This window comes from Callithrix jacchus, chromosome 15 (assembly GCF_049354715.1).
Source record: "Callithrix jacchus isolate 240 chromosome 15, calJac240_pri, whole genome shotgun sequence".
Classification (NCBI taxonomy): domain Eukaryota; kingdom Metazoa; phylum Chordata; class Mammalia; order Primates; family Cebidae; genus Callithrix; species Callithrix jacchus.
The window spans coordinates 73,767,907-73,781,947 of record NC_133516.1 but is presented as its reverse complement, the minus strand read 5'-3'; the positions used below and the strand labels follow the sequence as shown (position 1 = coordinate 73,781,947).

Here is a 14,041-nt window from a genome sequence, read left to right as displayed (position 1 = left end):
TGAGGGCACACAGGAGGAGGAGGAACAGGATCTGGGGTCCTGATTTTCAGGGTGTGCTTTTGAGCTGCTGTTATGTGATGAGCTGAAGCACTTACTGCCCTGACCTGTACTGGTCCCAGGAGAGACGTTGGCCATCCACCTGCTCAGGCCAAAGTGGGGTATCTGGGGGATGCCTCTATGATTTGGCTTCTGTTTTCAATGAGGAGGGAAAGGTATAATCCTTGCTTTTGACCAAATGCAAAAAGACAGGAGGGCTGTGGCACTCACACAGTCACCCTGTCTTTAGCTAGCTCTTCTTTACCAAGCACCAAGTCTTCTGTGTGGCAAGTGTTTTTCTGGTATCAGACGTAGTGTTCGGTTCTGGGCACGTGGCTCAAATAAAACACAGTCTCTGTGCCCTGGGAATTCAGAGCTGATCACTTCTCTGTTCAACAGTGTGCTTTTGAGCCCCTGTTATGCATCATCTTTGTATTGGGTTCTAGAAAAAACACAGTTAGCCACAGCCCATATGACCCCTGTGCTCACAGGGCTGACAGTTTGGTTGCTGCACTAGTCAACTTGGGCTGTCATAACAGAATCCTATAGATGGGGTGGTTTAAACAATAGGCCTTCATTTCCTGTCAGTTCTGGAGCCTGGAAGTTCAGGATCAAGGTGTCTGCAGGGTAGGTTTCTCCTGCAGCCTGTCTCCCGACTTGCAGACATCTGCCTTCTCTCTGTGTCTTCACATGGCTGTCCCTCTGTGCGTGTCTGTGTCCTAATCTGTATTTAAAAGGACGTCAGTCAGATTGATTTAGAACCCAACCTAAAGACCTCACTTCACCTTAATTATTCCTTTAAAGGCCCTGCCTCCAAATACAGTCTCATTCTAAGGTCTGGGGGTTAGGACCCCAGCATATGAATTTGAAGGGACGCAGTTCAGCCTGTAACAGTTAGGACACTGGCACTGGCAGACTTTCTCCTGAGCATTTGTGTATTGGCAGCCACATGCATGCTGTGCATGGAAGGTACACAATGCCACCAGATCTTACAGCGGGACCCTGACCAAGTCTGGGTTTGGGAAGGCTTCTCTCGGAAGTGGCATTGCACTGGGGTCTGAGGACGAGTTGGAGTCTCGGTGCCGCTGGAGGTGAGGGTACCACATCAGTACTGCTCAGGCTGCTCCTGCTGGCCCCAAGTATCCCCTCTGCATCCACCCAGCCACCCACTGTGTGGATTCCTGTGCCTGTAAGCAAGAGCCACATCCTGTTTCCCAGGGCCTGCCTCAGGGATGCTATGAGACTGTAACATTACTGTGCCCGTCCTTAGGCCGCCAATTATCGACTTATGTCCCCTTCCCACCTTACAGGGAGGGAGATAGCCTTGAAACCAGACCCTGAGATGAGTGAAGCACCACAGTTGGTGTTCTGGCCCCATTGCCTGCCTCGCCATATCACTGGTTCCGTCAGGCATCTGAAGAAACCAGAAAGCAGTAAGACCACCTTTTCCTGTCACCCATTTCACCTGGAATGCCAGGCAGCCCTGCACTGGTGACGTGAGCTGACTTCAGTTCAGGCTGGGGCTTTGCTAAAAAGCCGCCTCCTGCGATCACTTGCCTAATGGTTCTTCCTCCCATCACGAACTGGTGAGAGCTGGGCCTCAGGACTTCCATGGAGCCAGCCATATGTCTGTGTGGCCTGATGCCCTTGGGCTAGGCCAGGATGGTGCCACCACAGCCTAGATCCTGGGTATAGCTTCTTACACAAAGTCACCTGGAGTGTGTCCCAGGGGGCTGGGCCCAGTCAGCTCCACGCCCGTATTGCTGGACTGTAGCATAGCCACGGTGGCATCAGCACTTCCAGTTTTTCAAGAAAGTCTGGATATCTGTATTTTTACATGAAATCTCCCAATTCCCAGTTGGGCCACAATGAGTGGTCTCTGTGTTGGCATCAGGTCCTTAATGTGCTGCCTCTTCCTCCTACTGCAGCCTTCAAGAGGAGGCTATCTCCCTGTTTCTCCCAAAGGCACTGTGAGGCCCAAAGGATGACTAGCCCACCAGACCCTGGAGTCCTCGATGGAAGTGGACTTTTATGGATGGAAGTTCCATTTATCTTGGAGGCTTCTGGAAACCTAGCATAGAGCAAAAGTGAAAATGCATCCTGGTGCCAAAGGGATGAGACATGATGAGCCCTGAGGTTATGGGTATTGTTATGATCTCATAAATAACAGGCCCTCAGACAATGGGCTATGCTGGGGTTTGAAATGAAACTGGTTTTCTTCTCATTTAAAATGTGTTCTCTCTAACCACTCAGCTGCAACTGGAGGCTCTGTTTGGAGCAGATTCTGGGGCAACCCCAATAACATGTCCTTGGGATTTCATCAGCACCACCAGCCAGCTGCCTGGAGAGTTGCCTCTGCCAGGACCAAATTAACTTTTACTGAGAGACATTGGCAGGGCTAGTATTGTGCACACTTGGCATTTTCAGCCCACAGTGGGATGTGGGAAGCAGGATACCTTCAAAGAACAAGAGCTTTGGAGGCAGCCAGACTTGGGGTTGGTATCCTGGCTAGACTGCTCCCCTTTCTAAATCCTGGTTTCCTCATCAGTAAGATGGGTTATTTTGAGGTCTTTCCCTCCCAGCTTTGTAAATAACTTCAAACACACAGAAGAGTGGAAAGCTTATTGAGCAGTGTTGCTCTCTTGGCTTCAAAGATTGGTCCATGTTGTCTTGTCTGCTTTGTGCGTGTGTGCTGAGCCGGCTGAGGGTTCCTCCTGGTGCTGCTACTGTGCCTGCACCCTCAGCACATGGCCCCAAGGAACAAGGACATTCTCCTACAGAACCACAACACAGTTATTACTGGAGAAATGTGACACTGATACCTCGTTGCCTAGGATACAGTCCATTTTCAGTTTCCCCAACTGTCTCAATAGTGTCTTTTAGGAACTCTTCCATGGTTGGGGAGTCAGTGAAAGGCAGCACCTGCGCTCATGCTGTTATCAATAGTTTTACGACACTGATGATTTTGAAGAGTCCAGATCGGTTGTTTCCCAGTGCACTCTTTGGGTCTGTCTGATACTTCTTCATGACTGGGTTCAGGCTGTGCAAATTTGGAAGGAATTCTACAGAGGTGATTTCAGGGCCTTAGGGTGTCCCATCTGGATGTCTGCCCATCGTAGGCAATGCTAGGTTTGACCACTGGTGAAGGTGGTTATTAGAAGATTCAATGAGGTGAAGAAGACAGAACCCAGGGCCAGAGATTGCTGTTGGAGGGAGTGCAGTGGACCACACTCACTACCTGTATCACAGCTCAGCAACTGTGTTCCATGCAGGATGCCTCTGTGGCCTGGGAGGAGGAGCACCAGCAGGTCCTTGGGAAGTTACAGTTAAGGCCCTGGTCTGACAGCAGTGAGGCAGAGCTGACTCTCTGGGGCCTGACCCAGGGATATCCTACTCCTCTCCCATATCCCCACGGGGCTAAGTCAGAGCCTGTGGAGGGAGGAGAGGAGCTGCTACTTCCCCCATAGCCTTTTCTTTCTCCCACTCCCCCAACTGCCCACCCTCTCTCCCCAGCCCAGCTCTGTTCCAGCCATTGCCCTCTCCTATGACCAGCATCAGACCTGAGCACAGAGGACTGGCTCTAGGCCCATCTCAGGGGGCACCATTTGGATGGAGATAATTACAGAAAGAAACAAGCACTATAGTAGGGGCCCTGCAGGGCCATGGGAAAAGAGGATGGAGTGACTGCTCCCTTCCAGAGTGAAGGCAGGAAGTTTCACTGATGCAGTGAGGCTTGAGCTTGTCTTGAAGGTGAGGAGGTTTCCCCAGGGAGAAAAGGGAGGAAGGGTGTTCAGGACAGAAGGAACAGAGTGTGCTAGGGCACAGAGGATGGAAAGAATGACATTTTCTGGGACTATTGAATAGAAGCTAATATTTGTTGCTTGTTATAAGTGTTGTATATGTTACTAACTTATTTGGTGTATTTAAAATGATGGTTTTGAAGCAGTTTTGTTTTTTTTTAAGCAATGGAATTCTTCATTTCTCACCCAAAGTCTTACATGAAATCCAGTTGAGATCCTGTGAAGCTTCCTTGCTGTTCACCTCAATTCCAGCCCTGAGGCTCATCCTTGGATGGATAGGGAGGAGGGGAGGAGGAGCTTACTCCTGAAAGGCCTTGGCCTCCATGCTTGTATCTGGCCTTTGTCTAGACAGGATTCCCATCAGCACTGCTGACACTGGGGCTAGACCTTCCTCTGCTGTGGGGCTGCCCTGTCCCCTGCAGGAGGTTTGTGGGTATCCTTCACTTCTTGCTAGGTACAGCCTCACCCAAGTTGCAGCAATAAAAAAACTTCTCTAGATATTCCCAAATGTCTCAGTTGGGAGACCAAAATATCCCCCATTTGGGAACCACTGGGCTAAGCAGGTAGCAGGAGGATCTAGTGATTGGTGTGAAGGAGGAAGGCAGAAAGCTCTGTCTGGCAGCTGGTTGGAGGGGGCAAGCTGAGGCCTGAGGCTAGGCAGTGGGTGCATGGGGAGGAGGGCAGATGGGCAGGATGCACCCCAGCATCTGTTGGGATGTGGAATGAGGAGGTTGATGTCCAGAATAGATTCTACCTCTGGCCTCCTGGGCAGCCTCTGGCCAGCAAGGAGGGCCCAGGCATGCCCCCAGGTCCCAGCCCCATGGTAGGGAGTGCTACAGGGCCATGGGGAAAGAGAGGACAGAGTGGCACTGCAAGGGCTAGGGGAGGGATGCAGTGCCTCATCCATCCTGAGGCCTCTAGGTGCTTAGTGGTGAGGGGCCCTGAACTCTGGGCCCAGCAGCCTTGAAAGGAGGGAGGCTCTGTCCAGCCTGGTGCAGACCAGGAGTGCAGGATCTTTACTGACCCTTACACAGTGAATGAAACTTTTCTTTGGGAATTATTTCTCTTAGCATAAGAATCTCAAAACCTTTCCAGAATTGCCAGTTTGTAATTTTAGGGAAAATTTGTATTTTTCCATACACAGTTATCCTACCTAAATAAAGTCATCAGAGTAAACTGATGAAACAATTAACATTTTAGGCAGTGGAAAGTGGAACTCATGATTAGCTAAGTACTGTCTGTCCAGAAAGTCTTGATTTAGCAAACAACCAGCAATCTTACATACCTGAGAGAAAGTTCCAGAAATCAGAGGCTGGCCCATATTCTATCGTGGATGATTTTGGCTTGGGCAGTTCTGTGGACCTTGTGTCTAATACGCCATGCCCTGGACTGCCATGGCAGCTGGTCAAGGGGCCTAAAAACCCTGAAGTCTTCAAAGTCATGTGCCAGCAGCGGGAAACTCCCTGCCTCCAATTCTCCCATGTTTTGGATTTGCTACAACAATTACCATGTATTCAGAGAGCCTTGGTCATCACAGTCACTAGCAAGGGGAGGAAACCCCCTTCCTGGCTAGGCACTGGCAGTGCAGAGGGCCTTGGGCAGGATGGGATGCTCCAGCACACTCTGCCACTACTATCACTGTTGCTGCTGATGTTCCTTTAGCTCCTGCTGTGTGCCAGACTACCTGAGATGCTTTCTAGAAATCCACTATTTTGTTCTTTCAGCACCCTCTGAGGTGGGCACTGTTAGTAGGTTGTCACTCACCTAAGGTCTGACAGACAGACCACACTGACTTTGGTGACCACAGCACAGCAGCCCTTCCCAGGACGGACAGGTTAGGACAAAGGGTGCTGGGCCCCTGACCATGAGTAAACAAGGTATTCACGGCAATGCTTAGAGCTGCATCTAGTGAGGGTTGGCACTCACCAGCCTCTGCTGCTGTAGATGTCACCTCCACGAAACCTCTGAGCTGTTCCTGGCTTCCTTCCAGCCTAAGGAGGAGGCGGGGGAGTCATAATAACAACACCTGTAATTGTACCTGTAGGAACCATATTACAGAGCAGTCCCAAGGCTGTTTCTTGAACAACATCTCACTGATCTCCACTGTGCAAATGTCAAGATGAGGCCCTGAGAAGCGGAATGACTTGCATGAGGTCACACAGCTGGGAAAGGGAGGAGGAGCCAGGATGTTACCCCACTTTTTTCTGACTGCAGAGCCTCAGCACTTTACCCTGAAAAAGAACTGGGAGCCAGTGGAGTGTGGAGTTCCGTTCAATGTGGAGCCAGGCAGTCAGGGACGAGTGAGAGAACCTGGCACCCATTGTGTGAGTGCTGGGCCCACCTTGTTCTTGCCTGCCTCCTCCACCTGGGCTCTCATCTGGCCACAGAGCCAGCTGAGTTTAGAATGGCACTTGTTGAGCTACAGGTGACCATTGGATTGCTCAGGCAGCCAGGGCCACTCCTGGAACCTGTCTCCAGGGAGCCTCTGTGGCCCACACAGGACCTACCCCTGGGCTGGTGTGTTTCACTGCTGCTAGGTAGTGAGACAGGGACCTACAGCTGCGGTGAGCCTCTGGTTGGTGAGCAGCCCCTAGCTGGGGCTCCTGTGACCTGGTGTTTATTTAGGGCTCAAAGGTTGGAGTCACCACATGCATGTCCAGGGAGCTCTGCTATCTACACGTAACATCCTCACAGATGCACACTAGTGTCTATACCTAGGCCTTCCCAGCAGGGCTCTATCCATCCAGTCTCCCATCCTTGGGGTAGGTCAGCTCTGGTGGTGACTAACCAGAAACATCCAGGTATCATGTGCATATCTTAAGCCAATTCTCACCCACAAAATTTCACAGTCCCATTACAGAGAAAGCTCAAAAATCTGGGGAAAAAGGCACCCACAGTCTCCTCACCCGGCAGCATCCCAAGGGACTTTTGGTTCCCTTTCCTTCCCACACTTTCCACTTGTCACTCAGTGAGGCTGGGAAGGGCTCAGGATCGGGAATGAGAGTTATCATTACCACCTCCTTCACTGGCCGTGAGACATGGATCGGCCCCCATGCCTCCCTGAGCTGCACTCCCCTCTGCAGCATGGGAGGGCCGTGCTGGCATTTATCATTAGCTGTGGAGGGTGCAGTTGGAAACCATGAGTATGAAATGCCCACCCAGGGTCCAGTGCCTGGTGCACCATCAGTGCCCAGTGCTGTCCTCCACTGTGGGGCTCTTTTGGGCATGACACCACACCAGACCCCAGGGTCACACTGCTGCTTTCCTTGGGTTTTCGTCAGAGGCCGCTGTTCACATTTATCCCTCCCCTCCAAGGGCTGCACTTGTCAACTTGTGTAAGCGGACCGTGCTTACCTCACCATCTCCCATTGGTCGGGTACCTACAATTTTTTCCACTGTTTTTCACTATTATGGCCAACATTCAGAGTCATCCTGGAGCTTTTCTCATCATCAGCCTTTGAGTGTGGACCATTTGGTCAGCACACACTCACTCTCAAATAGATTTCTTCAGTTTGCATCAGTGGATGAGTAGGGGAGATTTCTATTGGGGACCTCATTCCCAATAGAGATTTCTAATGGGGACCTCATTCCAGTCCCTGACACTAGTCATGGCTCAATAAATGCACACTGAATGAGAGAATGTCAAAAGCTTCACCAAGATGTGATTTTCCTCTATGTTTATCATTCAGTGATCAAAGTTAGAAATTGTTTTTTTTAAAAAAAAAAAATGCATGAAAAACAATAATAGGCCGGGTGCATTGGCTCACACCTATAATCCCAGCAGTTTGGAGACCAAGGCAGGTGGATCACGAGGTCAAGAGATTGAGTCCATCCTGGTCAACATGGTGAAACCCCGTCTCTACTAAAAATACAAAAAATTAGCTGGGCATGGTGGCGCGTGCCTGTAATCCCAGCTACTCAGGAGGCTGAGGCAGGAGAATTGCCTGAACCCAGGAGGCAGAGGTGGTGGTGAGCTGAGATCACGCCATTGCACTCCAGCCTGGGTAACAAGAGCGAAACTCCATCTTAAAAAAAAAAAAAAAGAAAGAAAGAAAAACAATAATATAGTTCTCACTATACGCCATGTACTTTTCTAAGCTTATTATGTATGATAATATCATTTACTCTTCGCAACGAACCTGAAGGAATTACAATTATTGAAACTGCCATTTTGCAAATCAGGAAACAGAAGCACAGAGAGGTGAAAGAAGGTGCCCCAAGTCACACAGCTCTTGGACCCCAGAGCTGAGATTTGAGCCCAGGCCATCTGGCACTGGAGCTCATGCTCTTAGCCCTGTGTTCTCTGACTCTGACAGTTCTCATTTTTGTCCATCTGTTCCACCTGGCCCTGAGCTAAGGGCCAACATAAATTCCAGAAGTTCCCATTTTGGTTTGGCCCAGCCTTTGGGGTGGTTAAAGAAAAGCTCTAAACTGCAGTTTCCTTGTCCTATATAAAAAAGGAGAGGTCCCTCCCTGCCTTCAGGGTTGTAATAGTGGAGTAAGAAAATGTGTACCAAGTGACTGGACCCTTAGCACTGTCCTATGAGCCTGAGTGTGTTTCTCTTCCTCTTCACGGGGGCTGCAGACAGTCCCTGGGGAGTCAGGCATAGGCTGAGGTCTGGTGGTGAGGATTTGTGTCTGTCTGGAGATTGGTAAAGGCACTGCCTCTTCACGTGCCATCTTCTGGTGAGCACTTCACTTCATGCAGCTGTTGCTTACTATCCCCTTACCTCCTGCCCACCCTCGCCATGGGCACAAATCCATGTCAGGCACTCCGCTCAGAAACTTCCACAACAGTGCCCTCTTAGCATGGCATTTGGCATGCTTCACAGTCGGCCTCCTGCCATCCTTGTCTGCCTCCCCTCCCTCTGTCCCTCTGGGCCATAGGCCACTCTCTAGCCCTAGCCCTGCAGCAGCCCACAGCAGCTTTCCTTCATTCTGCCACTTGTGCTGGGTGCTCTGGGCTCAGCTCAGATGCCACCTCCAAGAAGGCTCCCTGCCCTTCTCAAATGGAGCAGGTCCTCACCATTCTCCTCCTGTGCCCACCTCTTCCCGTGCCACAGCAGGCTCTCCATTCCCTGCACAGAGAGCTCTGAATCCCAAGTGGTTCCATGCTCATCCCATGACTGGGCTGGGAGCTACTCCAGGGGAAGGTCTTTGCTGTGTTAGTCCATGGCCTGCACATGCTCACTGCTCACTGTTGGAAGAATGAGTGAACGGGCAAACCCCTGTGATCTCTACCACACACCTTTTATATAAACACCACCCTTTATTTAAGCCGGGTGGAACTGAGAAATGGGGTAGTTGAAGTCTCAGATGCAGGTGATGGAACCTACCTCAGTTGGCCAGTGTGCCTGAAAAAGTTCAGAGGTGGTGCTTGATCCCAGGACTCAGTCCTGCCCTCCTCCAGGCAGGCTTCTCCATAGGTGGACTTCTAGCTGCATGTCCAGTGTGATAGGGTGCCTCTTTCCCAGTAACCCCATCTAAGTGCTAGATCGACACACCATCCCCAAACCAGCATGACAGCCTGGGCTATGCACAGTTCTCTGGCCAGCCTGGATCATGTGCTCCCCTTGGCACCACAGATGCACCCTTTTGCAACCCTGCATCCCCAAGGAAAACCAGGGGCTGTCACAAAAAATAGGTAGAAACAGCAGGTGTTTGCTGCAAGCAGGTATGCCTAGGCACTGTACTCAGGCTGTTCTCAGCGCTGGCATGGCCTTGCCATTGTCATCACCCTAACCTGCTCAGCCACAGCCCTCCCCAGGGCCCCTCAGCATCCTGGGCCAGCTTCGCCCAGAGCTCTCTGGACTGCTGGGGCTTCTTCCCCAGAGGTGAGCTTCTCTCGGCTGAGGGCTGGACTGAGTCTCCCAGTGTCTCCAGGGTCCCACCCATCGGCTGCCAGGTCCCAGGTTAAGCTGTGTTTTGTCAGATGTATTCATGGTGGGATTTGAAGGGCCCTGTCCCTTCAGCCACTGGAAACTATTCCTCTCCCCAGTAACAGTGACCATCCTAGTTGCAAATACATCATTCATCCTTATCACCCTTGGCACACTGACTTGTGTGGTGGAAAAATGACACCTCTGGCCAAGCAGTGAGCATGTCAAGATTCACTAGTGCCTAACTGGGACTCAGAAGTCTCAGCAGAGTCAGCAGTATCTCATGATCCTTGTGAAAGGGGAAAGATTTAATGTCAGAACCTGTGGCAGAAATAAGTTATTGTTCTGCACCCAAGGGTTTGAGGAGCCCTCACCCTGTGGGCTAATTTCCCTCTGTCACCTGGCGGAAGAAGGCTTCTGGCCTCAGAAAGCCCCATGGCTTCTTCCTGCCCCAGCAGCAGCACAATCTCCCACACAGATCAGGGCCTGGCCCCAGGCTTGTTTCCATCTAAACTGGTTTGAAAAAAACCTCACAAACTGTTTTTTTAAGAACTAAAAGTATAATAGTAATACTCATTCAAGGAGATTTGCATGTTAGAGAAAAATAAAAATAAGTCTCCCATAGTCCCATTATTAATATTTTAACTTAGTTTCTTCTGTCTTTTCTCTGCAAAGCCTTCTTTTTCTGTAATTGAGATTATATAATATATATAATTTTGTGTCTGATTTTTTTCAATTAATATTTATTACACAAATTCTTTTTTTTTTCTTTTACCGTTTTACTCTGCTTTCTTCAAGGGAAGTTGAACCATGTAGCAATTAAGAGCCTAGGTTCCGGGCTCAGACAGAGCTTGGTCTAAATCCCAGCACCATTACTTACCAGGTCTACAACTCAGGTAACCAGACCTCGCTGAGCCTTAGTTTCCTCATCTGTAAAACAGATACTGGATGTGCCCTAGGTGGGGATGCTCCAAGGTCTAAATGTCCAGTAAAATGTAAAAGCACACGCAACACAGCACCACCGTCATGTGGCCATTGTTTTCAGTTGCAGCGTAAGAGTGACCAACCTTGCCAAGGCGTTAATGGCTACCTAACCATCTGTGGATGTTCCACCTCTTATAAATCACATTGCTGGGAACATCTCTGTCTATAAATCTCTGTTTTAATATGTAGGGTATTTTCTTAAGATAGAGTCTCAGAAGCTGAATTGTTCTAAGTTTTAAAATGAAAACATTGCAGACATTTAAAAGGTTCTTAAGAGTTTCTGGCAAAGTGATTCCCAAAAGTACAGTACCATTTTATACTTCCATCAGCAGTAGGTGAAGGTGTCTGTTCTCTACCCCTCACCAGCACAGGCTGCCCTGTGTTATTTATCCTTGCTTACTTCCTACATGGCAAATGACATCTCAGCATCTTTATTTGCATTTCTTTAATAACTAGTAAAGTTAACCATTTTGCCATATCCAGTTTTCTTTAAAGAGATTCAGAAGAAGGAGATAAGTGGAGAAAAGGGTGTAGTTCACAGCCTGGCATCTTTATGACTATCTGCCAAAATTTCCCACTTCAGGCTCCTACCCTGGGGACTAGAGTACCTCTTGGATTCTGACCTGCAGATCTCCATAGTGTAAACTCATCACCCCAACCCTGTGCAATCCAGGAGTACCTCTACCAAGATGGCCTTTGTCCTCCACAGCACCTGCATCTCTCATCCAGATGCCCTTTGTGCCTGGCCCAGTGCTGAGTCCCAAACCCAGAGCCAAGACCCAGGGCCTATCAGGGGTGGGCACACCATCAGTCCCCCTCCATCTGAGACCCTGTAGGAGGAAGCCACTATTCAGAGGAGTAGGGGAGGTTTCTCAGAGCCTTAAAAGATGAGTCACTCTTTGATAGATCTGAGGACAGCCTTTGACCTCCCACCGAAGTCAGAAATCATGTTGGATCTGTGCACCACTGCATCCCCAGGGCCTAGCACACCATCCAAGGAGGGAGGTGAGCTTACCTCCAGGTAGCAGGGAGCCACTGAGGGTGTTTGGGCAGAGGACACTAGGATGGAGAGGTGTTTTTGGACAGTGGTGGTACTAGGGACCTGAGGGCCTAGTGAGCTGACCATAGGAGCCCCTGAGAGTTCATGGCCAATGTGGGAAAGCTGGCACAGGACTCATGCAGCCCTCTCTCCTATGCCTGACACCCCCACACTGGCTGCTGGCCTAGCTACAGGCCGGCCTGATTCTGACAGCTGACTTCTCCAAGTTGCTGGCTGTTCCCAGACAGCTCATCCCACTCCCCTCCCACAGGGAGTCCTGAAGCCAACTTTGTCAGGGCAGTGTGGATGTACTTGTGACCCCTAAGGTAAAGGCAGACTCTCCACAGGCGATCCTGGGCATTTCACTGGATTCTGTCTCACGTGGCTGGCTAGTCAACCAGGAAGACTCTGGAAAACGGCTTGGTTGGGAGAAAAGAGTTGAAGAGAGGTGAGGGGTGAAAGTTGAGGTTTCAGAAAATCCCTGTAAAAATGAAAACAAACCATCCATCTTTCTCCCGAGCGTCTTAGCCCGCCGCTGCCCTTTGTGGATCTTGCCCCAGTGTCTGTGGGGACGGCAGCTCTGAAACCTAATCCAGCAGCCAACTAGCTGCTGCCAACCCCCACCCAGCACAGGACCGCCCCAGCAGAGCCAGGCTCTCCTGGAAGCCATCCTGACAGAGGAGCACCTTTACCTAGTGCAGAGAGCACTTCGGGGTGTCCTTTTTCCCCCAAACGAATAGCCAACCTCCTCCCCCTTTGGCCATTGAAGCATTTCCAAGCAATTGTAAAAATTATATGAACCCCATCGAAGAACTGTTACAACAATGTTTATACCCAGCATTTGAAACAAAGACAATGATATTATAAATAATTGTAGATGATGAAGATAGGCAAGAAAAAATAACATAATTAAAAGAATTTTACAAGACGGACCGTTCACAAAGATGGATGGAGTAATACAATACGTTAAAAATATCTGCAATTAATGTAAACACAGCCCAGTGGACAGAAACCATCTGCTGGCTGGCCTCTCCCTGGGCATGGTCCCATGTCACACAGGGTGGTGCCAGGGTCTTCACTGTGGCTGTCATGTCTCTGGGGCCCCTAGGAAAAGGTTGTCTAGGGGTATCTTTCCTGGCAGCAATCGGAGGCCCTGTGGTCTGGGAATGATTGAGAAGGAAGTACACAAACAAAAGGGAAACTGAGGGCTTTCCAGGAAGGAAAGTTTCTTCTTGGAGTCACAGAGCTTTCTCCAGGAGCCCCTCCCTCACCCCAGATGAAGTCGTGTCCCGTCAGCTGTCCCTACACACCCACTGCTTTTCCATCACAGAAGTAGATGAATGCCCAGGGACTCCTGTGAATGAGTCGTGTGGCCAGCCTCTCTGACCACGCTGAGGGCCTTGCTCCACCTTGTGTTGGCACATAGTAGGGACTTGGTCTCTGTGTGTTGGATGACTGACCCATGGCTTCTGAGGCTGGCATGTAAAGTATAGGGAGCAAGGTGTGATCGTTGACCTCGTGTCGTTAGTGGGTATCTATAGCAGGTCTGACCACAGAGCCCTGGCTGGACTTCAGGTGCTTTGGCTGCAAGGTGCTTGGTGCCAGTTCTCGTGACGACCACCTGAGGCAGGTACCCCGATCCCCACTGGACAAGAGCTGGGGCCCTGAGAGCTTCATGCTTAAACAGAGACTGTCCAGGAGCACACCTGGGGCCTTTACATCTTACCTCCCCCATCTCCTGTCCCCTTTTCATGACTATTTGATTTTCTAAAAAAAAAAAAATTGTTTTCAACTATGAAAAATTTTCACCATACAGAGTACAGTAGACAGCCAGCCCTGTAACCAGCAAGATCAAATAGACATGAACTTTTTGTCACATGCTTCAATCTCTCTTCACACCTTTTCCCTTTCTTTTTGGGGGGAAGTGAAATGTACGGCTCAAACCCCCTGCCCTGCTCTCCTCAACTGGTGACCTCGCACGCATGTGTGGCTTTTACATTTTCCCTGCACAGGGTGGCCTCCGGAGCAGCCTGGAGGGTTTGTGCATGCTTTACATTTGATGTACTTGGTTTCACACTGACCCAGGTGTTCTTAAAACACTGCTGTTTTCTTTGTGGAACTTGCTATTCTAATCAGCAGTTCTGGTTGACTCCAATTGACTGCTATATGCTATCCCATAGTCCAGATTAACCAATTTGTACACCTGTGACCTGTCGGGTGGGTTGTGTCCACATCTCCACAGTGCAGAGCAGAATATGAGGGTTTCTCTAGGAAAGTAGGGTTGCCTCGTGCTAGGACATGGG

The 14,041-nt window shown here is 49.9% G+C and overlaps 1 protein-coding gene across 7 annotated transcripts in view; it reads left to right on the top strand.

The window, feature by feature from the left end:
- Positions 1–14,041, top strand: part of EEFSEC (eukaryotic elongation factor, selenocysteine-tRNA specific) — a 260,592-nt gene that overhangs the window by 215,638 nt on the left and 30,913 nt on the right. For 2 of the 7 annotated variants that reach the window (XM_078351808.1, XM_078351807.1), the window contains one exon: positions 1,347–13,540. The exons of the other annotated variants lie outside the window; for them this stretch is intronic. In XM_078351808.1, the coding sequence (XP_078207934.1) occupies positions 1,347–1,531 (185 nt within the window). In that variant the 3' untranslated portion in view covers positions 1,532–13,540. Of the gene's footprint in view, positions 1–1,346; positions 13,541–14,041 lie in introns of those variants that run through there. 7 annotated transcript variants of the gene reach the window in all.